The sequence below is a fragment of the Polistes fuscatus genome, unplaced genomic scaffold (genome assembly GCF_010416935.1).
Source record: "Polistes fuscatus isolate 324 unplaced genomic scaffold, CU_Pfus_HIC Scaffold18, whole genome shotgun sequence".
Lineage (NCBI taxonomy): Eukaryota > Metazoa > Arthropoda > Insecta > Hymenoptera > Vespidae > Polistes > Polistes fuscatus.
In genome coordinates this window covers 943,427-969,409 of record NW_025113086.1, presented here as the reverse complement: position 1 = coordinate 969,409, position 25,983 = coordinate 943,427, and the positions used below count along the sequence as shown (strand labels likewise).

Genomic DNA, 25,983 nt, shown 5'->3' with positions numbered 1-25,983 from the left:
TTAATAAATAGTTTAAAGTCATACAATAACAAATGCAAATTCGTTTAAAAATACTGCATCATATGCAAATAGTTTTTTTTTTTTTTACAATAGTCACGTATTGTGCATTAATTCTTTTCCTTAACACGAACGTTTTCCTGTGTTCCACAGGAAACTTAAAATCACTGGGCATTATTGTAAGCATCATTTACACAAATAGTCGATTACGTTAGGAAACTCTACTATACATTCTCATAAAAAAGCAATACGAGAATTGTAAATAACAATTCTCTCACGGATTTTCACCTGTAACGGAAAAGAGGGAAAGTACTTAAACGAAATTGTTAAATGTTGTTAATCATCGAAGCGAGGTAACGTTTACGTTCAGATAATGGACTTTAGCTGATGGCAATGTCTTGTTGTTTTCGTTGCGGCTCAAAGAAGCCACCTGCGGAATTACTTAAAGCAGCCATTCAAAATGTTTGACATTCATTTATATCCGTACTACATGCTACTTTCTACATTTTCGTATTGCTTCTTTTTTTAGTATAAATTAACCAGTTAATTGTGGACTTTAGTTTCAAAAGATCCCTACCAGTGTGCCGAATTCAAATAAACGTAATGCGTTACGTTTAACGCACGTTTAACTGGTTAAAAAATATACAAATTTGTAAATTTAGCGAGTTTAGCAAGTTTTGGTCCAGTTGATTAATATAAGGCTGGTTTTAATAATTAATTGATCAGGGATAACTAATCAAGGATTAAATTTAGTTGTACCAATGTTGGTTAACGATCAGCTGTTTGGCTAAACTTTAGTTCAAGTGGATCAATTATTTGGCTAACGTTCAAAGTACTAGACGTGTATACACGCACATAACCTTAAAATTCATTAAAATTAAATTTAAAAATGATTTTATACATATGTAATCTTAAAAGTAATGAAAAATTGAATTTAAAAATGATTTTTATACATATATAACCTTAAAAATAATGAAAGATTGAATTTGAAAGTGATTGTGTAGATACATCATCTAAAAAATTATAAAAAATTGAACCGGAAAAGGATTGATCTTTTTCAATAGGATAAATTTGCTGATAATGAAATAATTAATAATAAATTTATTTCATTAATTATTCTTTATAGTATTATATTTTGATCTTAAAATTTGTTTAATTTTTTTATTATTAAAATAACTCAAATAAAATGCAGTATTGTTAAAATTTAATATGGATTATATTTAATTTCATTATTAGATTATAAAATGTAATTTTTATACGAAATTGAATTCAACAGCAAAGTTAATAAATGAGTAGTTGTTATTTATTTGATAATAATTTTTAAACTTTTTTGGTTCTATTCATAAGTTTCTGTTTAACCTAAATTTTTATTAATACTAGTCAAATTTTTGTAAATCAATATTAATCAAAAACTATGAACAATACAACACAAAATACGTTAAATTGTGAACCCCAACAACACAAACTTAAGTTCACCTAAACATCTTTTTGAACTATAAATGTACAACCAGTCCTTAAAAAAGATTCTAAATTTATTAGAAATTCAAACGCAAGATCTTTAACAACATTACATTAAAATGTGTTATACAATTTAAAGTAATTAATTTTAACATTAACATAAAAAGCTGTTCAATCATCATATTAAAAAGCTCGTTATACAGGAGTGTAAGGTTGATAATGACATTGCTAACAAATCTTTATGCTGGTAATACACGCAGGAAACACGCTTCGTTATATCTCTTATCTAACAATCGACTATCTAATATATTTAATCAACACAAATTGTAAGATTTACACCAGAACTATGAATATGACTACACGAATAGAAAAAAAAAAAAGCATTCATAAAGAAGGTCAGTTTGATTCCAAAAGTTACATTCGCGTTATATACAGGGTGTCCCTGTTTTTTCCAACAAAATTATATACCAAAATATTTTATGATATAAAATAAGAAATAAATGTTACATAAACATGAACTTTTAAATACTTCATTGACCCTTTCACGATAACGGAACATGAGTTCCGTCTGATCGATCAGTTTAGCATCAAAGAATGGGTCATCGAGCCATTAATGCAGATCGTACATGTTAACCTGTATGCTGGTTAGTCTTTTGTTATCTTACATTCAAATATTCAATTATTTCTTTAAATCAACATATTCATATTCATTCATATATCCCATAGTCACACAAACACACACATACAATTGTGAATATAGGAAGCTATAAATTAAATATTACAATAATTGTATGCGTGATGTCAAGTTCGCGTATCGTTACTGCAAATTTCGTGAACCAATACGACACATTTAATAGATACCAAATATAACCGGCGTTAGTCGTGAATATTATTCTGATAATTTATTAAATAAAAATATTCAACTTAAGGTCACATCACTGGGTAGGAACGTTAAAATAAATGTATTTATTTTACTTTAAATTATTATAAATATTAATACAATGCATTGAAATATTGAACATACCTTAATTGACTGTAAATTCTCGAAGGAAAATGTTTATTATAATCGAGAAGCACTGCGTATAAATTCAGTGTGTTATTCCTCTTCGAAATCCAACGTTAGACTGGCTCATTGTCCTCTAGGAAAGTCAGTTATAATACTTTTATTGATTGTTGTTTATATGACTTTTCGAAAGTTACATATGTATAAAGAAAATAATATGCAGAGTAAATAACATTTAATATTATTCTGTTCTTATTTTAACGTTGCATTTATATATAATATAATCTTAATTTGTGTACTTTAGTTTGAACAATTACATAACCATTAAAAGAATGTAAAATATAATAATAACACATATAAATATATTTGTTAAAACGTTACATGCCTATTAACATACCTTGAATATAATTTGATATGTTTTTAGATTTCAACTTTGAACTAAAAATTATTACTGACAAGCGAAATCTTTAAACAAATCTGCTTTTGTTGAAAAAATTGCATAAATCATAAAATAACTTTGGATTAAATTAATTATAATCTTAAATTCTATTAGAAGTAAATTTTATTGCATTAATAATTTCTTTTTCATTTTCCTTAATATATTTTATTACGGTAATGAATCTTTTATTTTGTATTTCATTGTTTTCTATAAATAAAATTTCATTGGCGTAATATCTGAAAATCTTGGGAACGAAAAATTGATTCGTTTCGATCTATGTATCATTGAAGATAATGTTCATTTAACTATTATCGTATTGGTATCACATAATGTCTCAAAAAACCATCTAATTATATCCATAAATGTTAACAAATTAATAATACATTATTTCCTACAAATTCTGACTCCAATTCATTTCATAAGAAATCATTAAAAAAAAAAACCGTGCAGTTAATCTTTCAGATAAAAAGTAAGATTAGAATATATTATCGTTTCATATACACAAATAAATTTCTATTTTTAGATTTTAATCTTGTGCTGATTTCTATTTTTATATTGCGTTAACGAAACACCAATCCTCATTATCATTTCGTATTTTCGTTATAACTTTAAAATTAAACATTTATGAGTTTATGCTTATGCAATATATTGTTTCTTTATATTTATTTATAGAATAGAAAAAACTGGTGTGTGTACTTATGTATGCACGTAAGAAGTTATACTTCTTTTGCGTACCAAAACAAATATAACCTGAATAACCTCAAAAATAACTTTAGAAAAAAAAGAAAGGAAACATATTTTCAATCGATCGATATATTACATATATAAGAAAGAATACAAAACAAAAATATCAAAATCTAGATATCAGTCCACACTAAATATAAAGGAGATATATCGAATAATTTTATGCGTCAACGGCCATGGCGCTGTGATAGCACTGGTTCCCGTTCGATCATTTAAGGGGTTATACGCAGTTGCGAGGCTCGAAAAAGACGTATTTTCATGAATTTTTTCTAGAAACAGTTTTTATTTCTCAAACAAAAGTGATGGTAATTCAAATAGAGCCAACTTTTGAGAATACAATAGCGCATCGATTATGTAAAAATATTAATCTGCACCGCTCCTGTAGATGATTTCCTGAACGTCCTCTAAAAAAAGACGTTTGGCGGTGATCTTCATTTCGGCGGTTTGGATTATTGAAATTAAAAAATATAGTGGATTCTTTTAAAGGATAGATTAATGCAGGTATTAAAACCAAGGAATAATAAAAATTTTGATTTTTGACAAAATGGCCTCTATTTGAAAAAAAGTTGTTTTTTTTGACTAAAATTTTCGCTCTAAATTGTTACAAAAAAAATAGTAATAAATTTTTTAAAAATTATTCCTTATACTTAATACCTGAGGAATATATCTAAGAAGATTGTGTAAAAATTCGAAAACGATCGGTTAAACCGTTTTTGAAAAATCGAGATCACCGACTTTGAAAATACCGTTTTGAGAAAAACGCGTTTAAAGTTTCAAAGAGACGTTTACACATAGTTAAAAATTTTTGTTTGCAGCTTACATGAAGTGAAGAATATTTGTCGGATCGATTTGAAATTTTCAGAGAATATACTTAAATATATGTACATTCCGAAAATGAAAAAAAAAATCGATTTTTTAAAAATTCTAACTGCGTATAACCCCTTAAGTCAAGTATCTCTGAGTACGATTAGTACTTGGATGGGTGACCCGCTTGAGAAAAAATGGGAAGACGAAGAGAAGACAACTTCATGCCGTAAACTTGAAATTGTTTTGCCACGCGTCGTAAATACCAACGAATTTCATGGTGTCGTTTTTACAGACGCTCGGAAAAAATCACTCCCATTACATTTTCCCAAACGCGCCACAAAAGAAGTATAACTTCAAAAAAGTAGGACACCTAATATGTATATAAATTTTTATAATTAGTACATTATTAATAATATATACTTATTCTTTTAGTTTTTCATCGGTTAAGTAAAGGTGTGATCGTGAAGTATAATTAATTAGTTAAGGTAAGGGCATACAGTATAATTCAACGATAACGTTTATGAACTACTTAGTTATATAAGTGTATATATATGTATATGTGTATGTGTATATATATATATATATGTAGATAGATAGAAAAGATCGTTACATTAGGTTTCCAGTATATACATACATTTCACAATCCTAACACGGGCTCGGAACTATCACGTTTTCTTGGTTTATCCTTTTGAAGGATCTACAGGTGTATTAAATGAGAGCTCGATGTCCCGAGGGATAAAAATCTTGGCGGCAGTCACAGCTCGTTTGCGCGGATATCTCAAGTGAATTTCGGTTACAGCTCGTTTGCGCGATCCGACAGGCGGTCTTTTATTATTTCCCCTGTATATGTATGTGTATATGTATGAATGTAAATATGTATATATTATTGGTACACGTGTAAATGTACAGGGTGGTCTAATCTTACTGACCAATTATTTTCTAATTTTTTACTTCATGTTTTATCAAAGAATTTTCATTCTTTCTTTCTTTTTTTTTTCTAATATTATTTGGTCGAATAATTTTTGTATTTATTTATTTCTTTTTTATATTAATATTTAGTAATTTTGTAATTTTTGATTGAAAAAGAAATATTTCTATGCCGCTTGTTTAGATATAAATAATTAGAAAGGAATTTAAGCAAATGAATTATAACATGTGATTTTTTAATTAAATATAAAATATTATTAATATTTTCATTAATTCAGATTGAAAATACCAAATATTTTTTAATACAATATAAAAAATAGTATTTGTTATTTATTTAAATAAAACACACTAAATATTTTCTTTAACATAAAATACTATAATGTCCGTATTAGTCATTTAAATACGATAATTATAAAAGATAATATTAACAATTTATTAATCTACTTTAACACATAATATCATACATATTTATTTTTAATATTTCACAAAAGAATATTCATCAAAATAAAATAGAAATATTAATTAATAAACGATCGTTGATTAAATTCATAGACTAAATTATATCATTTAAAAAATGAATTAATTAAACTGCATGATATTAAAAATTCTCAAATGATTAACCAATCATATTCGAAACACCCTGTACGTATGAACGTAAGAGGAAATGACGTCGATTTGTGATACGGTAAGTTCCTTGTCTATCCTGGTGTTTTACCGAGTCGGATCGAAATTGCAGGCTCGATGGCTGAGGGATAACATTGTACGATCGCGATCCCCCAAGAAGATCACAGAGTCTCTTTTATCGACGTCAGGTAAGAAGGCGTAACAAGGTGGTTCAATTGAATGTCCAGAATCGCGGAACTACAGACGCGTGCCGCTCTTTTGCTTCTGTATATCGAACGAATACAACACGGCGGCGTGACTGCAGTCATTTTGCTCGTAAAACATCCACTTTGCGATCTGGAAAAAAAATTCCATTCCATAATACTCAAACGAAAGAGGAAAATAATGAAAGAGAGATTTGGTTTAATGAAACACGCTAGTTTCTTCTATTTCCGCTTTAACACCCAAATTGTTTCGTAATTTCTCGTAATTTCTTTAAAACTCACTCGTAATATTAGGATCCTACGTAAAAATTTAAACGATCAATTAATTGTAAAGAGGAAATCGAATGTTTGAAATAAACGATTAATCACTTCGAGTATATTTTTTTTCTATTTCTTTTTTTTAAATACCGTGGGTAAGAAATTTTGATTGCTCGGTTTGAAGATAAATATTACAAATAAGAAATTTAAATAGACGTTTATTATTATTATTATTTGCTATATATTTTTATTTATTGTGTTTTGTAGATATATTATTTTTTTATTATATATATATATATTATATTTTTTATTGCTATAGATATATTTTTATTTATTGTTGCATTTGCAAGTACGTAGAAAATTTAGCTCACTCGGTGATGAAATTGCGAATACAAAAAAAAAAATTGGAGAAGTTGGATTAAGAGAAGGGGTGATAGAAAGTAGGGGGTAGGGGGAAGAATGAAACGATAGAAAAGTGGGAGAACCAACGGATAAATCATAAAGCACGGTTCTTTCACGCTATGCTAATGACACCTCCTGCATCCTGTGTGTGTATCCTTTACCTGAAGCGCGAAAGTTCAATCTGGTGTATATGCCACGTGTTGTATATTCTTCTCTTTTTCATTCGACTCATGGTAACACACCTCCTTGACGCAATTGCAGGAAATAAAAGATCATTCTCTTTCTCTTTTTCTTTTTCTTTCTCTTTTAGTTAGACGTTGCTTTAGACGTTCACGAGTAACGGTATGGAACTTAGCGGTACGATCGTTTTATTCGGAAATAAAACGATCCTATTCTCTACTCTGGTGTGTTCATGGTTTGAATTTAACAGTAAATGTTACTAACAATAAGTACTTGTTCGAGGAATCGTGACATCGAATAAATTTTCTTCGAGAAATTCGTTTTTATATCTGTGAAATTAAATGTGTATATATATATTAAATAGATTATTTATATATCGAGGAAAAAATATAAATTTGTTATACGTCAACTTAGAACAATCAATATTTTCTTGTAATCCAATATTTGAAAATTCTTGTATTATTATACATATTATATTTATTATTACACATGTATATTTACACATTATTTATATACATTATTATTTTGCATATACATTTATTTTGCATTTATTTTTATATTTGATTATTATACATGTATATTTACAGATAAAGTATATATATATTATAGGATTATTGAAATTTTCAATTGATACAAATTTTATTGGTAAAGATCATTTTATTCTAAGATAATTACAATTGAACATAACCTAAAAGAAAATTGGTCTCACAAGATATGCCTAATTGTTTCAGAAACATTAGAAGATGCAAAGAAAGGCTAATCAAGTACTACTTACAAAAAGAATAATTGTATTTTATTATTAAGTGTAAAAATTAATTCGGTACACTTTTTAAAACAAATACGTAAATCTTACCACATCTTGCTTACTAATAGTTTTTATTTTGATTAATTGACAAATGTTTCATAACTAATAGCATTGATAAACGTTATAACATAGCGGGTGATTATTCATATTCAAATCAGAGTTATAAGTAATCTCATATCATGTAATTTAATTAATTCCTACATCTAATATTACAAATATTCTCGCGGGACTAATTTTTAATAATTTAAAATAAAATGATATTCCTTTAAGAATACAAATTTTCTATTATAATAAAATTCATATCAATTTAAAAATTTAATAATCCTAAAATAAATTGAAATTCTTTGCATTCAAAACAAATATAAATTATTTCAAATTTACAGTACGATCAAATAAAAATATTCCTGAGACTCGCTGTATTTACAAAAATTAATAAGAAAAAAGGTATACGTTAATAAATCATGATGAACTTTCGAGACAACTGAATACACAAATATGACTTTTAAAGTAACATCAAATTACAAAGGACTTAAAAGCACACTTTGATATTCTCCTAATAGATATTTGATCTTTGACACATGCAAATCATTAGAATTTCCTAAGCATAAAGATTATCGCAACGGCAACGTATGTACAATATACATGCGTGTCTATACCTACGTGTCACGTCGTACAATCGCGATGCATGCCAGGTAAATAGAAAAAGACAGGCCATGGGGAGGGGGGTAGGAGGGGAAGGGGGGAGGAGCAAGAAAGAAAAAACCAGAAAAAAAGAGAAAGAAAAAAAGAAACCCAAGATAGAAAGAAAAGAAAAGAAAAGAAAAGAAAAGAATAGAATAGAGAAGATGGAGTCTCTGATCAAGAGGCAAAGACACGCGCCAACGAGCACGCGCCGATAGATCTGACATCTTGACGCCCGTCGGCCGTCGTCAGCCCTCCTCGTTGTCGTTGTCGTTGTCGTCATCGTCGTTGTCGTTGTCATTGTCGTTGTCGTCGTCGTCATCGTCTAACGCGAAACACCACCAACAAGCAAACGATGTACACGTGACCGGAGACTTCAGACATCATCCTTACACTTCCACTTCCACTTCTTTTTCTTCTTCTATTTCTTCTGCTGCTTCTTTTGCTTCTTCTTCTTCTTATACTTCTTCTTCTTCTACTTCTTCTGCTTCTGCTTCTTTTTCTTCGATTTCTCTAACACGTTGACTGCCGTGTCGGTCACCGGTGACCTCAACACAACCAATAGCAAAAACACATAATTAGAATAAATACCGATACCGATAAATTTTTAAATAATACCATTATTTTATAAGGGTTTGAAGAAAATAATGACATACAGAACGTGTAAAAATAATGTTATAATTAAACAAACAATGTACACGTGACCGGAAACTTCAGACATCATCCTTACACTTCTACTTTTTTTTCTTCTTCTACTTCTTCTGCTGCTTCTTTTGCTTCTTCTTCTTCTACTTCTTCTTCTACTTCTTTTGCTTCATCTGTTTCTACTTCTTCTGCTTGTTTTTCTTCGATTTCTCTAACACGTTGACTGCCGTGTCGGTCACCGGTGACCTCAACACAACCAATAGTAAAAATACATAATTAGAATAAATATCGATACCGATAAATTTTTAAATAATACCATTATTTTTATAAGGGTTTGAAGAAAATAATGACATACAGAACGTGCAAAAATAATGTTATAATTAAGCAAACGATGTACACGTGACCGGAGACTTCAGACAGACTTACACTTCCACTTCTTTTTCTTCTTTACTTCTTCTGCTGCTTCTTTTGCTTTTTCTTCTTCTAATTCTTCTTCTTCTACTTCTTCTTCTACTTCTTTTGCTTCTTCTGTTTCTACTTCTTCTGCTTCTGCTTCTTTTTCTTCGATTCCTCTAGCACGTTGACTGCCGTGTCGGTCACCGGTGACCTCAACACAACCAATAGTAAAAATACATAATTAGAATATCGATACCAATAAATTTTTAAATAATATCATTATTTTTATAAGGGTTTGATGAAAATAATGACATACAGAACGTGCAAAAATAATGTTATAATTAAGCAAACGATGTACACGTGACCGGAAACTTCAGACATCATCCTTACACTTCCACTTCTTTTTCTTCTTCTATTTCTTCTGCTGCTTCTTTTGCTTCTTCTTCTTCTTATACTTCTTCTTCTTCTACTTCTTTTGCTTCTTCTTCTGCTTCTTTTTCTTCGATTTCTCTAACACGTTGACTGCTGTGCCGGTCACCGGTGACCTCAACACAACCAATAGTAAAAATACATAATTAGAATAAATATCGATACCGATAAATTTTTAAATAATACCATTATTTTTATAAGGGTTTGAAGAAAATAATGACATACAGAACGTGCAAAAATAATGTTATAATTAAGCAAACGATGTACACGTGACCGGAGACTTCAGACAGACTTACACTTCCACTTCTTTTTCTTCTTTACTTCTTCTGCTGCTTCTTTTGCTTCTTCTTCTTCTACTTCTTCTTCTTCTACTTCTTTTGCTTCTTCTGTTTCTACTTCTTCTGCTTCTGCTTCTTTTTCTTCGATTTCTCTAACACGTTGACTGCCGTGTCGGTCACCGGTGACCTCAACACAACCAATAGTAAAAATACATAATTAGAATAAATATCGATACCAATAAATTTTTAAATAATTATTTTTATAAGGGTTTGATGAAAATAATGACATACAGAACGTGCAAAAATAATGTTATAAATACGAGGAAAATATGCGTGATATTTAACGACGTTTTTTTTTTTATAATTGCTTGATAAAATGGTATTTTTCATCATCAGAACATTTCACTAAAAATACGTCGGTAACTTCATCCTAAAATCGGGAATTCAAATATTTTTCGAGTTACTTGTCTTTATAACAACATTTAATTTATAAAAAAAAATTATTAGTAAAAGCTCTATTGCCGATTTCCTGTAACATTTTATAGTTTTGAACTATAAGCAGTCATTTGATCAGATAAATCAACTGTAGATTTTTATAAATTATAATCTATTACTATTTTTGAATAGTTTGAAACAACTGATAATCACAAAAGTGATCTACAGCGCTTCGGGGGTCACCGGTGACCTCACCACAAATAATGCATTAAACACAATTATGCAACACCCTTTATCTATTGTAACAAAAATTTCAACAAAATATGCATCCCATAATAAAAAAACTCATGTAGACGCCACAGACAAGTCACGTGAAATCAACGTGTTGATTTTGCATCTTTCTTCGACCACTCATCGGAAGACACGCGCCTGACAACTTCCCTCTTTCGTCTTTACCTTCATTTTCACCTCTCTTTTTACCCCTTCCCACCCATCCTCTTCTTCATCTTCCTCTTAAATCCTTTTTTTTAATACTTTTGTTTTTTATTTTCCACCCACACATTGGATTTCCCGGAATCGAGTTTGGTAAGATCGAATCGCTGTTGGGATCGGGACGACCCACCGCGAGTAGCCCACGAGAAATCGTGGATCCCCTTAGTTGTGTTGTGTAAATATGCATGTACGTATGTATGTTTTGTTTGTATCAATGTATGGGTTTATTTATGTATGTACATATATACCTCCGACCTCTTCCTTAACGTCTACGATCTTTACCGCGAATCAGATTGGCCCAACGAGTTAAGGGAATCTACCTAAGACACTGTGGAATCTTACTTGGAGACATGTTGATTTCAATGAATACCAAATTATTCTTATTTGAGATATCAGTCGTAATTATTTTTAAATAATTTCATTGATATTTTTATTTTTCAGTTATTACTACATTTTTATTTTTATGCACAATAATCAATATCTTGTTTGTACATTTTGTAAGATTTCGAGTATTGTTTGAATTAATTTGTTGATATTGTTAGGTGTATCTTATCTTTTACATAAAAAATATGGAAATGTTAAATCTGATAACTTAGGTCAACCGTACTCAACCCTTTTTCCTTCGCGGAGTCGCACATAGGCGCCGCATAGGTTGAAAATCGATGACAAAAAATAAGATCATCAGGTTGGAAGACAATAAATGTATTTAAACATTAACGCGATATTTAATTTTATTTATAAGAGTGATCAGTCTTAAATGTTAGGGATTGTTGGGTATAATTCATGACTGAACAAGGTGTTTACTTAACAGGATTTTGATAACTACCAAAATATGCTTGAAAATATCAGTTATTATAATTATTTTTAAATATATATTTCACATATTAATATCTCGTTAATTATTAACTTAAAGCTTACATTCGTTTAATAATATTTGTGAAAATAATTGACATCAAATATCTAATTAATTAAATAAATAAAAATTATATATCTCGAGTACTTTGTTTTAAACTTAAAAAAATATTTGACGCATGATATCATAAAAACTTTTCTTCGTATAATTATTTGTCTATTTTTAACTAAAATGATATAAAAATTCTAAGTCGTTGATAGAAAATACCATAATAATTAGAAAGGAATATAATTCTATACTTTGAAAAATATACGAAAGCATTAACTAGTTGAAAAGTTTTCTTTTGTATGATACGTTTGAAAACATGGTTCCACAACCTTGTCTAATTATACTAATTAATTCAATTTCAAACTAGATCATGTATATACGCGGTACTGTATGCTTGGTAATGCAAAACACGTTAACACGCTTATAGCATCTAAAAGATAAACAGGAATATGTAAGCTCATTAAAGATTATTAAATCAGGTTTGAAAAGAAGGAGCTGCAATTGATGAACAAAATATTTAAGACAAATAAGAAAGTTCAATGAGTTGCATTTAAATTTAAATTGCATCCTATCCATGTAAATGTGTATACATTAAATTCATTTAGGTTTATTTATTTTACCCATAAAAAACAAATTATTACGAGAAAAAATTATAAGAACGTTATTAACCAGTTATATAATGTATATAATATATAAATTAAACTCATTTAGGGGGGTTTATTTAAGTATTACAATCGAAAAAAAAGTGTTTGTCTAAGTTTAACTTAGATTTATTAAATTTATTAGTTTAACTTAGATTTATTAAAGTTATTAATTTTATCCATGATTGTCAAAATTATATGCAATACAAAAGCACAGCAATATTTAGATTCGTCCAATTATCTGCATTTGATAAAAATACAACAACAACAACAACAAAAAGAACATTCTTTCATATTTTTCCAAACTCGTCTCGTTTCATCCATTTAACATAAATATAAAAAATAAATAAAGAAAACGAAACAAACATACGATACAACCCAAGTGAACGCGTCTCTAACGAACACCAAGATTAAACCTAACCTCAATAAAATAAATTTCTCTCAGAAAAAAAAGAAACAAAAACAATCTCTATTAAATCAGCTATAATAAACCCGAAATACTAAAGCTGAAAAATGATCGTTAACTCGTGTCAGATGTTAAAAAGAAATTACGATAGGTTAGGAAAAATTTTGGCGACGAAGAGCACAGCAGCAGCACGTTCATGGGGTTGCATCTTGCATACCAACCGGCAAGAAGGTCCCACGGGATTCAAGGAAAGAGAAGAAGGTCTTCTTGCTGAGAAAGAAAGAACAAGAGAATGAGAAAGAGAGTGAGAGAGAGAGAGAGGGGGGGAAGAGAAAGAGAGAGAAGGTTTGCCAAGGAGGACGGTAGACGACGGCCACTAAATATTGTGTTCGCGCAGAGAATACAGCTCTTGGGACACGTGTAAGCGGGGCGGCGGGATTCCGTATGAGCAGATCGGCCCGCCGATTATACGCTAATTCAACGCAAATTCCTTCCCGGAGATATCTGTATCGCTCGCATACATCAGAGCCCGCGGTAGCTGCTGGCTGCTGCCGTTGGCTGCTGCTGCTGCTGCTGTTGCAAGTTGCTGTTGCAAGTTGCTGTAGCCAGCCATTGCTGTTGCTGTTGTTGCTGGCCGTTGCTCCTCCGAGCGGCTTAATCAGTACCCAAGAAGAGACAACTATATAGCCGCAACTACGTAGTTCCGTGTGCGTACACCTTACACACGTTGTCTTACCAAGAGGTGCGGAATCCCACGAAAATAAGACTCACCGGGATTGTACGTTCGATCGGTAGTTAGTTGCGAAACTATGGAAATAAACGTTGGTTTACTTTTAACTAAAACCAACAATAATATACTCTTATATATGTTTTCTTTATTACCGACATGGATCGTACATTTTTGAACTTGTTCGAATTTTATTAAGAATTTTTTGTAAAAGTTTTGTCTCCGTTGGAAGGGAAAGAAAAATCTGTACGAATCCTGATCATACGATATAATATATTTTTAGCAAAAAGAATATTTTTCTTGTTGCGAGACAACAATCCAAGTAAATTCCTTGCGTAACTCAGTCGTAGAATGGAATTCGAATGTTTGCGAGGGGGTGGTTTGAAAGATTTTTCATAGATTTTCTCACGTACCATCTGTATCTTTTACTTTTTCTTTTATTCTGAGAATAAAGGATGTAGATAAAAAATAAAAAAAGGAAATAATAAGAATTAGGAGAATGCTACCGTAGTAGTAGCAGCAACCAACCAACCAACCAACCAACCAAGAAAAGATATCCTTCGCACGAAAGTCCACCGAAGAGGATCTTCGGGGTCCAGAACGCAGGAGCGAAGATATATCACGTTGTCGGCCGACATACCATTCTTTTGCGGCACCACCGTGCCGACACTACGCACAGGATTCACAAATTAAGGAGCGCCAAAGTCCGCGGCATGCCGTAGGTATGGCGCTATCGCGCTTCATAAAACTTCGTTAGCAACCTGCAAGTAGACGGCTACTCCAACGGTACGACCCCTACCTATATACCTAACTATATACATTTCTATATACATATTATGTATGTATAATATAAAGGATGATTATTCTTGGAACTGGGACAGAGAGACAGGCTACTGTTCTTTATTAAACACAAATAAATATAATCATATAATACAGTACATTCTATCATATGATCTATCATATGATATATATACATTTCTATATACATATTATGTATGTATAATATACAAGATAATTATTCTTGGAATTGGAACAGAGAGACTACTGTTCTTTATTAAATACAAATAAATATAATCATATAATACAGTACATTCTATCATATGATCTATCATATGATATATATACATATTTCTATATACATATTATGTATGTATAATATAAAAGATAATTATTCTTGGAACTGGGACAGAGAGACTACTGTTCTTTATTAAACACAAATAAATATAATCATATAATACAGTACATTCTATCATATGATCTATCATATGATATATATACATTTCTATATACATATTATGTATGTATAATATAAAGGATGATTATTCTTGGAACTGGGACAGGAGAGAGAGGCTACTGTTCTTTATTAAACACAAATAAATATAATCATATAATACAGTACATTCTATCATATGATCTATCATATGATATATATACATATTTCTATATACATATTATGTATGTATAATATAAAGGATGATTATTCTTGGAACTGGGACAGGAGAGAAAGAGAGAGGCTACTGTTCTTTATTAAACACAAATAAATATAATCATATAATATAATACATTATATCATATGATCTATCATATGATATATATACATATTTCTATACACATATTATGTATGTATAATATACAAGATAATTATTCTTGGAATTGGAACAGAGAGACTACTGTTCTTTATTAAATACAAATAAATATAATCATATAATACAGTACATTCTATCATATGATCTATCATATGATATATATACATATTTCTGTATACATATTATGTATGTATAATATACAAGATAATTATTCTTGGAACTGGAACAGAGAGACTACTGTTCTTTATTAAATACAAATAAATATAATCATATGATATAATCAAGTTCTAATTTTTTTTTTCTTAGTTATTATATGGATACTTATTGTCGAGTGCAATTATACTCTGTTTTTTTATATAACGTAATCTTTTTATTTTATCTTACGTATCATAGACGTACTTTCATAACCTAATCATCATTGCGTATCATAACCTAATATCATTGATATGTTAATACTTGATGAGATATTTGATATTCTATATTGTTTGCATTTTAGAGCATGCTTTTAATAAAGAAAGGTAATATTAAGAATGTGATTTTTCAATTTTGATGAAATGATATTATGAATAAATTAATATACCTTTTCAAATAATGGTGTGTTCAATCCCATAGGATGTTAAGTCCCAGCCCTTTGGAATAACGATTTAAAATATCAAATAAAATAAATCTCGGAAAGGATTCACATTTCAATAGCTTAAGTTTAAAACGTATTATGTCTGTTCCGGTTCCAAGTATCACCCTGTATTTTTAGTACCTTTAATTATAACGGTGGACAGAATCTAAATATCAAAAATAATATATTTTATGAAATGAAATATTAATATCATTTATATTACAAAATAAATCATTAATTTATATAAATTAGTTTGACCTATATTTAAAATTAATCCAGTTTCGTAATTATCAGCATAAATATATTCACATTTATTTATATAAATATTTTTAATATGAACGTTGAAAATACTGGACAATGACAAGACCACCATAAAAAAAAAAGAAATGAATTTCATGTAACTCTCCATGAGATCTTCGCATCTTTCGAGTAAGTTTGCATTAGTCTGATTATCCTCAACGGCCTGTTCTCGTGGTTCGTGAGTTTTTTCCTATTTCTTAGTCTGCGTTTCCGGTGTTGTATGTTCCAACATCATACTACTCACATCAGAGAGAATGAGAGATGAAAAGAGAGAGAAAGAGAGAGAGAGAGGGAATGGGTTGTTGGGATGCTGAGACCACCGTCTTTCTTAATCGGCCGTAATTAGTGTACTCCCAACGACAACACGGTTGTGTACTCGTTAAGACTCGCGGGTGAGGCTTTGATGCATTCGAGTTGTTACCTTGAGATTGTACTATGCGTTGTTTGATTTTTTTTTCTTTCCTTTTTCTTTCTATCTTTCTCCTTTCAACATGATCTGTCTTTCATTTTCAACATGGCATCGTATTCGTTCGATTGAAATATTCGATCATCCTGTATAAGAATTTTTCATTGAAAAATTTGACCAAAATTATTTTTATTTTTCAATATTCAAATGAAATATTCAATTATCATCTATAAGGATATTTACGTAAAGAATTTTATTCCTTTTCATTAAAGTGTATTCATTTCCTAACCTATATCTTTGATCGAAATATTTAATTATATATGTATATTCATATAAATAAATTAATTTAAATTAATTTAAAATGTATTTATTTACTAACCTATATGTTATTGATCGAAATATTTAATCGTAGTATTCATTTAAATTGTATACATATATATAGAAATAAATTACTTTAAATTCATTAAAAATGTATATTAATTTACTAACCTATATTATTGATCGAAATATTTAACTGTAGTATGTAAGAAAGTTGGTCAGAATTACTTCTTTGCATTAAATGAAAGTAAAATGTATTAATCTATTAATTTCAATTAGTCTAATGCAATTAAAATATTTGTCAAACCAAGAAAGAAATTGACACAAATATTATATCAAAATATAATTATAATTTTGTAATTAAATGATAACGTTTTAATTTACCATTACTTTTATACCATAATTTCAATCTTAATTAAACCATACTTAACATAATCAATTAAGTATACATAGACCAAATATAATAGAATAATTGAAATCATAATATAAAAAAAAAAGAGAACTTTTATCCAAAATGTAGATATAAATATCCGAATTTAAAAGTCATCATGAATTATATTTCAATTGATTCTCATGAACTATAGTTCAATCAATTTTATAGCAAAGGGGTTGTCCCGTTCGTCGAAGCCAGGATATTGGCGCCACGTGGCTCTAATATCACCAGAACATCGTATATCCTCTCTCGATGGGCGACGCTCGTTAATTTACCGTAAAGATACACCGTAACGGTGTACAGAGGGCAAAAGTCCTATAACACAAGGCAAAGACGACCATTCTACGTTGGGGAGAGGTTTACATACAAATACTAATATTATATGTAACTATTAAAATATCTAGCTCAGTTAATTTACGAAGTAACTAGATATTACATTAAATAACTAGGCTTTTTTTTATGAGAAAGTATATAAAAATATTGTTATTATACATATTCAATTGTTCAATGGATCGGTATTGCTATTTCATGTAATAGCTGGTTATTTCATGAAATAACAGATTTTATACAGTAACGATAATTTACTGAGTGATTCTTGGAACTGGTTAAGACTGCTGTTCTTTATTAAATAAAAATAAATATAAATGATAAAAGAAAACATCTGCATTTGGTTCACCGTTATAATTACAGGTGCATTACAAAGTAATACTTACAACCGGAACAGGTATAATACGTTCTGACTTCTTGTAATTTTATTTTTTATGTGAATGCACCGATGCACTCGACAGATACAATTGTATTTTAATTTTTAATGCAACTAAATATTTCTTTTTTAACCAATTGTCCCTTTTTATAATTCTGCGTGTAAAAGTAATTCAAGATCATCGAAATGTCAATACTTAACGAGATATGTTTTCATATGATATTTTTTTTTATCATTTTTTTTCTATTTTTATTTAATAAAAAACAGTAGCCTGTTCCATTTCCAAGAATCACCCTGTATACATTATCTTATTGTTAATGTGCAAACATATTCGTATACAGTAAAAAATCAGCGTTATATTGTTAAATCGTGGAAACCTTAGATTTTACCAGAAGTAACTAGGCATTTTTGAAAAGGCGTATAAAAATAATTATATTATAACCTAAAACTAATACAGTTGTTTTTCGTTTCTATAAATTCTTCGTATTTTATTTTCGTTTTTATAATTTTCGAAGGAAACTTAATTTTATCCTTTTAATCGATAAAGAAACTCTATCTCTAGATTAAATAAAATTTGCTTGGAAGCCTTGAAACAAAAAACTACATATTTTCTATCTCTGTACTTACAACAGTACAATATAGGAAAATATTGAAACGAAATCGAAGAATATTTTTCTTTCACTCAGGATCAAATTTCAGTCTCCTACCTTAACTACCCGTCACTTGTAAATTCACGTATTACCTAGCTAAAGTATACAATTCTTCCTCGTATGATATTCAAACAGATCAGTACAGAATTATTTCATGATTTAATTGATCATACCACGTATTAACAGATTTCACCAAATAACAACAACATATTACAAACATAAATAAATTTAACAAAAAATAAGAAACAAGGAAGAGTGAAAGAAATAAAAAGTAAAGGAAAAAAAAAAGCGGAGAATCGCAAACAACAACAACAACAAAAACTAAAAGAAAAGAAAAGAAAGAAATGGAGGAACGGAAAAAAGGCGAAACCGTAAAAAAAAATATAGGAACGGAAAGAAAGAGAAAGAAAGAGGAGAAAAAAGGAGATAGAAAGAGAGAAGAGAGTGGTCGCGCGCGCGCGCGCGCGAGATTCTCGTCATTAGGGGTACGTAGCCTCGTTAGGATGAGTTTTTCCAGCGCTAATGAGCTTGCCTGCAGGTTGTCTCCATCGTTGCAGAGGGTCCGAACGTAGTATAGTATTCGCGAGCATGCGCCGAAGCACACGCCGCGTAGCTGGACCCTTCCTATGACGCCCCCGCATGAATCTGGAGAGAAAGAGGAACAGTAAGAGAGAATAAAAGAGAGAAAGAAAAGGAAAAAAAAAAGGATATAGAGCAGGACACTCGTTTTAATCTAGCCTTGGACGTTGCTCCCATTCTCCCTGGTCGTCCCGTCGCGTTCGTCGTTCCGTCGTCCGTCGTTCCGCGCGTTCCGACTTTGCGAAAATGAAAACGCATGTCTCCGTGGCTTTAACCCCTCGACTAGAGTACCTCTCGTCTTTCCACGCTACGTACGCATTACGTTTCTTCGTTACTTTCCCACCCACACACGCGCCTATCATTTTCCACGTGAGGATAATAGGAGTACTGTTGTTCCTATTAGAAGGGTGAAGAAGAATATTTATCTTAATTAACATATTTTCTCTCGTCTTTTTCAGGTTTTCAGGTGTTTTCGGCTTTTTTTTTTATTAGTAATGCGTAGCTCGCTTATTTCTTTTCCGGTTTTTTTATTTGATTTCTGCTGTGTATTTCTGTTTTATTAAATTGTTAAGACTTGGTATTTCATTATTGGTTCAAGTTCTCTTCGAGATTTTTTTATCGGTTTAAAACAATATTTATATTAATTAATATTTTTTCTCTTTCTTTCTTTTTTTAGTTTTTTATTAGTAATGTGACTTGCTTATATTTCTTTTGAGATATTACTTAACTAGTGGGTTTTTTTTCAGTTTGATATTAAATTTGAGTAAAACTTAATATTCGTAATTAATAGTAGTTTTAATTAATTTTGATGTATTTGTATCTTAATTAACAGATTTCTTCAGGTTCTTGCTCGGTTTTTTATTACTGACGTGTTAGCTTATCTTTAGCAATTCGAGTTTCCAGTAACGTATATTTCTGTTCATTAGAAATTAGGTCAACAGATAGATATTTTATTTTCTCTGCTTATGTTTTTTTTTTCAATTTTTATTACAAACGTATTAGCTTTTTTCTGAAGTATAATTTGACTAGTTTAAATTTCGGTTGTATTGGATTTGTTAACAATTAAACTAATATTTAATATTAGCTTAGTATTTTTTAACATCTATGAAATTTTCTATATTTTTACTCAATTTTTAAAAATATAATATTAGAGCGTTTAACGGTATTTTATACGTTCATTTACAGTTCCTTATTCGGATGCTTAAATTATATTACAGGTCGTTTGAGCATCTCTACGACCCAATTTAAATTCATATAACAAAATTATTCAAATTAGCTTCTTTTCTATCTGAAATTCAATAGCCTGAAGTTAGCACAAATTAACAATAAAAACAAAAGAATACCTACCAGCATGAACAGTGGCATCTGCGTTTTAAAAATATAAACAAAATAAAATAAATTGTTATTTAATCCTTCGAAAATTTCTAATTTATTTTTATTCAATTAAAATAAAATTTTTTGTTACTGTTCTTATGATCGGACGAAAAATTTAGGTTACTTTAACTTGCGGAAATATTTCTTATAAAAAGTTAGGTTATAAAGCTGTAAAAGATTGACTTGAAGTATGGAACGAAAGAATGATAAAAATATTATTGAATAAAAATCAATAATATAAAATTTCGTCCGAATTAAACAAAAATAGTATTATAAAAGTTTTAGAAAAATTACAAACACACAGATTTTAATTTCCATTTTAATAATAAATATAAATGAAATTTCAAATCTCTTTACATATGTATTTTTGATATCCGTTTAAACGCTTATACAATTCAATTTCATTTTAGCTATGAAGTCATTCTTAACAAGAACACCATAAACAATTTGTTAATACCTCAAAAATCAAGCAGCCATAAGTACAAAAATCCAAAAACAAACACTAATTTCTAACCAACATAATAAAAACACACCTAATCTCAAAATATTTATCCAGATTTACCAAAATAACAACTCGCCGCACTCCGATAACTTTCCAATAAAAATAAACATAGAAAATAAAAACTCAATAAGATCATAAAATAAAACGTTTAAAAATGTCCTAATCCTCCTCGTCCGAAATTAAAGCCAAGAATTTACATCTTTTCAACGATCTCAATGAAGTTACTCGAATTAAGAGTAATTTGAGCTTGGCCAAATTCGAGTTCAGGCTTGTTCGAGAAACTGCAATATTTTTCTTTTTCTTTTTTTTTATACCTTTCCCTCTCTCTTTCTTTTTTTCACCCCAGCTTCCCCATTCCTCTTTCAATCCCATCCCACTATACCAAGCAACAATTTCTTTTGCTTCTCTCATTCCTCTGTCTTATTTAACACTGTAATCGAGTCCTCTGAAAGTGGCTTCCACCGAGTGGCGTACGACGTCGCCATTCATCCCGGTCGTCGTATGCTCGACGTGGTTAATTCGCAAATATTTCAGCGTGTCTCTTATGTGTCCCTTTCTGAAAATACGCTACAGCTGCTCGAGTCTTGTCTACAAGTCCGTACGGGCCACCGACGCGGACATTTTTTTTTTTTTTTTTTTTACGACTTTTCGACTTTTAGAAATTTCGCCAAAAATTCCTCGAATACGCGTTCAACTTTAAATGTATTCGCGCGCGCGCGCACGTTTTGAATCATCTTTTACGGTGAGGTCACATTTATCTCTAGCACGGACCAACCACGATTCTAATCCTTTTCCCTCATTATCTTTGTTACAGACGGCTTTGCATTGGGCTGCGAAACATGGCGACGAGAACATCGTCAAAATGATTGCTGGCACCTACAGGGAATACGTCAAGGACGTTAACGTTACAACCGTGAGTTACTTTTATATTTATTAAGTATAGTAATTCATTCGGTGCACTTTTAAATTACATTTTTTTTTTATTTCATTTATAAAGTAATCATATTCTTCGAAACTGTTCAAATTATTTTCCGATTACTTTGATAGATCTCTTTTCAGACAATTGACGAGTTTCTTGACGAATAAAAATGATGAAATGAATTTAATATTATGACACCAAATTAATTGCTATAACTAATATTTTTATATTTTTAATATTTTACATATATTATATAATAAATATACAGTCGAACATTGATTACGCCAATTAATTCAGAAACAATGTGTTTCGATAATTGGTCTAATTATATCATAAATCGGTTCAATATTAACCAAATTTTTTATCTGACAATTAGTTTTTTTTATACAGAATCACCCTCTGCTAACCAATATTATCACTTACAAGATATTCTGTATATTTGTGTATATCTGCTATTGTAGATGAGCTGTTCATTTGCTAAATCGATTAACTCCAAAACAAAAAAATATTTAAATAAAATTGATATAGGTACATTATCATATTATTACAACTGGTCATAAACATTTTTGTTATGTTAATGGTTTTAATTGTTAATTAAGAATTATTGATATATTCATTTATTTTAAATATCAGAATTTAAACGTTAATCATTTGCCATTAAAATTAAAAACAATGTTAAAACTACATTTAATTCAATTATGCTTGTGAACGGCTCACCTAATAATCTTTTTATCAATTTTAATAAGAATGTTTTTTTTATACTAATAAAATTTTTGTTTTTTCTGTTCTCGGTTAATCGTCGTATTGCAGAATGGGGTAAGTTATTTTCAAAAAATTGACTATACTTTAAAAATAATAGTTTCAAATATTTTATGATTAAATACATGTAAGTACATATACATTTTCCCGATATCTCATGTTTCTATGCTAAACTGCAAATTAATATTATGCAAGAGACAAATTCGATATGATAATTTTGATGAATATGCTTCTTACATTCTTCCTTTAATTGTCTCGTTGCAAACAAAGAATCTTCGGATAAAATAGTAACTTGTATGATTTTTAATTTCACACAATAACATAATACAAATTATAACAAAAAGATTACATTAAAAAAATATACGAATTCATATTTTGTAAGATAAAGTTACTGAAAATTGACAAAAGAAAATTAATAACAAACAAACTCTCGAATAAATCTAATATTACGTATAAATTCTAGAAATTTATTTATAATTATAAGAAAGACATCTAGCACACGTGACATTAGGGTGAGGCAAGAGTACATCTTTGTCTTAAAAAAGGAAAGAAAAATAAAGGGGAGAGAGAGAGAGACAGAGAGAGAGAGAGAGAGAGAGAGAGAGAAGAAACACACAGCCTCCCTAAAAGAAAAGAAAAATAAGAAAGAAAGAATAAGAGAGTTTGTCGACGTTACTGTAAAGAAAGAAGGAAGAAAGGAAGGAAGAAAGGAAGGAAGGAAGGAAGGAAAGAGAAGTAAAAGCAAGCGAAGAGCACAGAGGATCCGCAGATAGGATCAGATGTGTGTGGTCCACCGCTTTGCTCTTTATAAGACTTATGTAAGCCAGGATGCGCGAGGGCCAAGAAAGAGAAAGAAGTACTTACGGTGACCATGAGTGTAAAAGAGAAAGAGAAAGAGAAAGAAAGAACGGTCCATGCTCGTTAGCGGCTCGCGACAAACACCGTAGGGCTGCTGCCGCCGCCATAGGTAGTAAGTAGGTAGGTAGGTAGGTAGGTACACCCCCAGTTAAAAAGATACCATACATGTCTTATTGATGGATCTACAATTTTGTATCTGTAACTAATGATAATATTATGAACTCGGGTTGTCAGATTTATTGGAAAGGAATTGCAACAATACTGGGTTATTTTTTGTATCTGTAATAAATTATAATAGTAGGATTATAGGACATAGGTTGTGAGTTATTGGAAAGAAGTTGCAACAATGCTAGGTTGGATTTTGTAGAAGAAACACAAATTGTTTTATACTAAGAAAAAATTGTATATCTGTAATAAATTAAAATAGTAAAATTAAATAATAGGTTGTTAGCTTTATTGGAAAGAAGTTGCAACAATACTGGGTTATTTTTTGTACACAAGAAACAATTGTGTATCTGTAATAAATTATAATAGTAGGATTATAGGGCATAGGTTGTAAGTTATTGGAAAGAAGTTGCAACAATGCTAGGTTGGATTTTGTGGTAGAAACACAATTGTTTTATACCAAGAAACAATTGTATATCTGTAATAAATTAAAATAGTAAAATTAAATAATAGGTTGTTAGCTTTATTGGAAAGAAGTTGCAACAATGCTAGATTGTATTTTGTAAAAGAAACACAAATTGTTTCATACCAAGAAACAATTGTACATCTGTAATAAATTAAAATAGTAAGATTAAATAACGCAGGTTGTTAGCTTTATTAAAAAGAAGTTGCAATAATACTAGGTTATTTTTTGTACACAAGAAACAATTGTTTATCTGTAATAAATTATAATAGAAGGATTATAGGGCATAGGTTGTGAGTTATTGGAAAGAAGTTGCAACAATGCTAGGTTGGATTTTGTGGTAGAAACACAATTGTTTTATACCAAGAAAAAATTGTGTATCTGTAATAAATTATAATAGTAAGATTATATGGCACAGGTTGTTAGCTTTATTGGAAAGAAGTTGCAACAATGCTAGATTGGATTTTGTAGAAGAAACACAAATTGTTTTATACCAAGAAAAAATTGTTTATCTCTAATAAATTATAATAGTAAGATTAAATAACACAGGTTGTTAGCTTTATTAAAAAGAAGTTGCAATAATACTAGGTTATTTTTTGTACACAAGAAACAATTGTGTATCTGTAATAAATTATAATAGTAGGATTATAGGGAACAGGCTATTAGCTTTATTAAAAAGAAGTTGCAACAATGCTAGATTATATTTTGTAGAAGAAACACAAATTGTTTTATACCAAGAAAAAATTGTGTATCTGTAATAAATTACACTAATATGATTTTATATCACAGGTTACTAGCTTTATTAGAAAAGAATTGCAGCAATACTGGCTTATTTTTTTTGCACAACAAACAATTGCGTATCTGTAATAAATTATGACAGTAATATTATATGGCACAAGTTGTTAGCTTTATTGGAAAGAAGTTACAGCAATGCTGGGTTGTTATTTTTTTGTAGAAAAAACACAAATTATTTTATATCAAGAAAGAAATGATAGCACAATCTATACGTTTATAAATTATTCAGACTGTAGATAGGTGGATATACTTCCTACAGAGACCACTTTTATTAATAAAGAACAATGAACAAAAATAAGATAATACAAAGATGAATTGCTTAAAATCGATTAGTCTTTGATGATTAAGTACAGTAAAAACCATATCTCTTTCTGTCTTTTATACGAATACAGTATTCCCCGTAACAATACTAACCAACTGTATTGGTAAAATGCAATAAAGATTCAATTACTATAAAAATTATATCAATTAGATATCATTGGGGTATAATTTAAAAAACTTAAATTACCTAAAGAACATTCCTGTAACGCTATACAATTACCCAACAACTCAATTATATTGGTACACATAAAAAATAAAATCTATTTCCATTTTATAAAAATTCATAAACCCCAATAACAATACCAATACTTATTCCAATAAATATTCTTACATTACCACAACCATTTATTTTTCTAAAAAG

The 25,983-nt window shown here is 29.6% G+C and overlaps 1 protein-coding gene across 4 annotated transcripts in view; it reads left to right on the top strand.

Annotated features, from left to right (window-relative positions):
- Nucleotides 1-25,983, top strand: part of LOC122515631 (ankyrin repeat domain-containing protein SOWAHB) — a 252,563-nt gene that overhangs the window by 207,570 nt on the left and 19,010 nt on the right. For all 4 annotated transcript variants that reach the window (XR_006303322.1, XM_043633043.1, XM_043633042.1 and 1 more), the window contains 2 exons: nt 22,157-22,255; nt 23,072-23,077. Coding sequence is in view for 3 of the 4 variants with exons in the window: in XM_043633043.1 (XP_043488978.1) it covers nt 22,157-22,255; nt 23,072-23,077 (105 nt within the window). In the remaining variant the exon portion in view is untranslated. The remainder of the gene's footprint in view (nt 1-22,156; nt 22,256-23,071; nt 23,078-25,983) is intronic.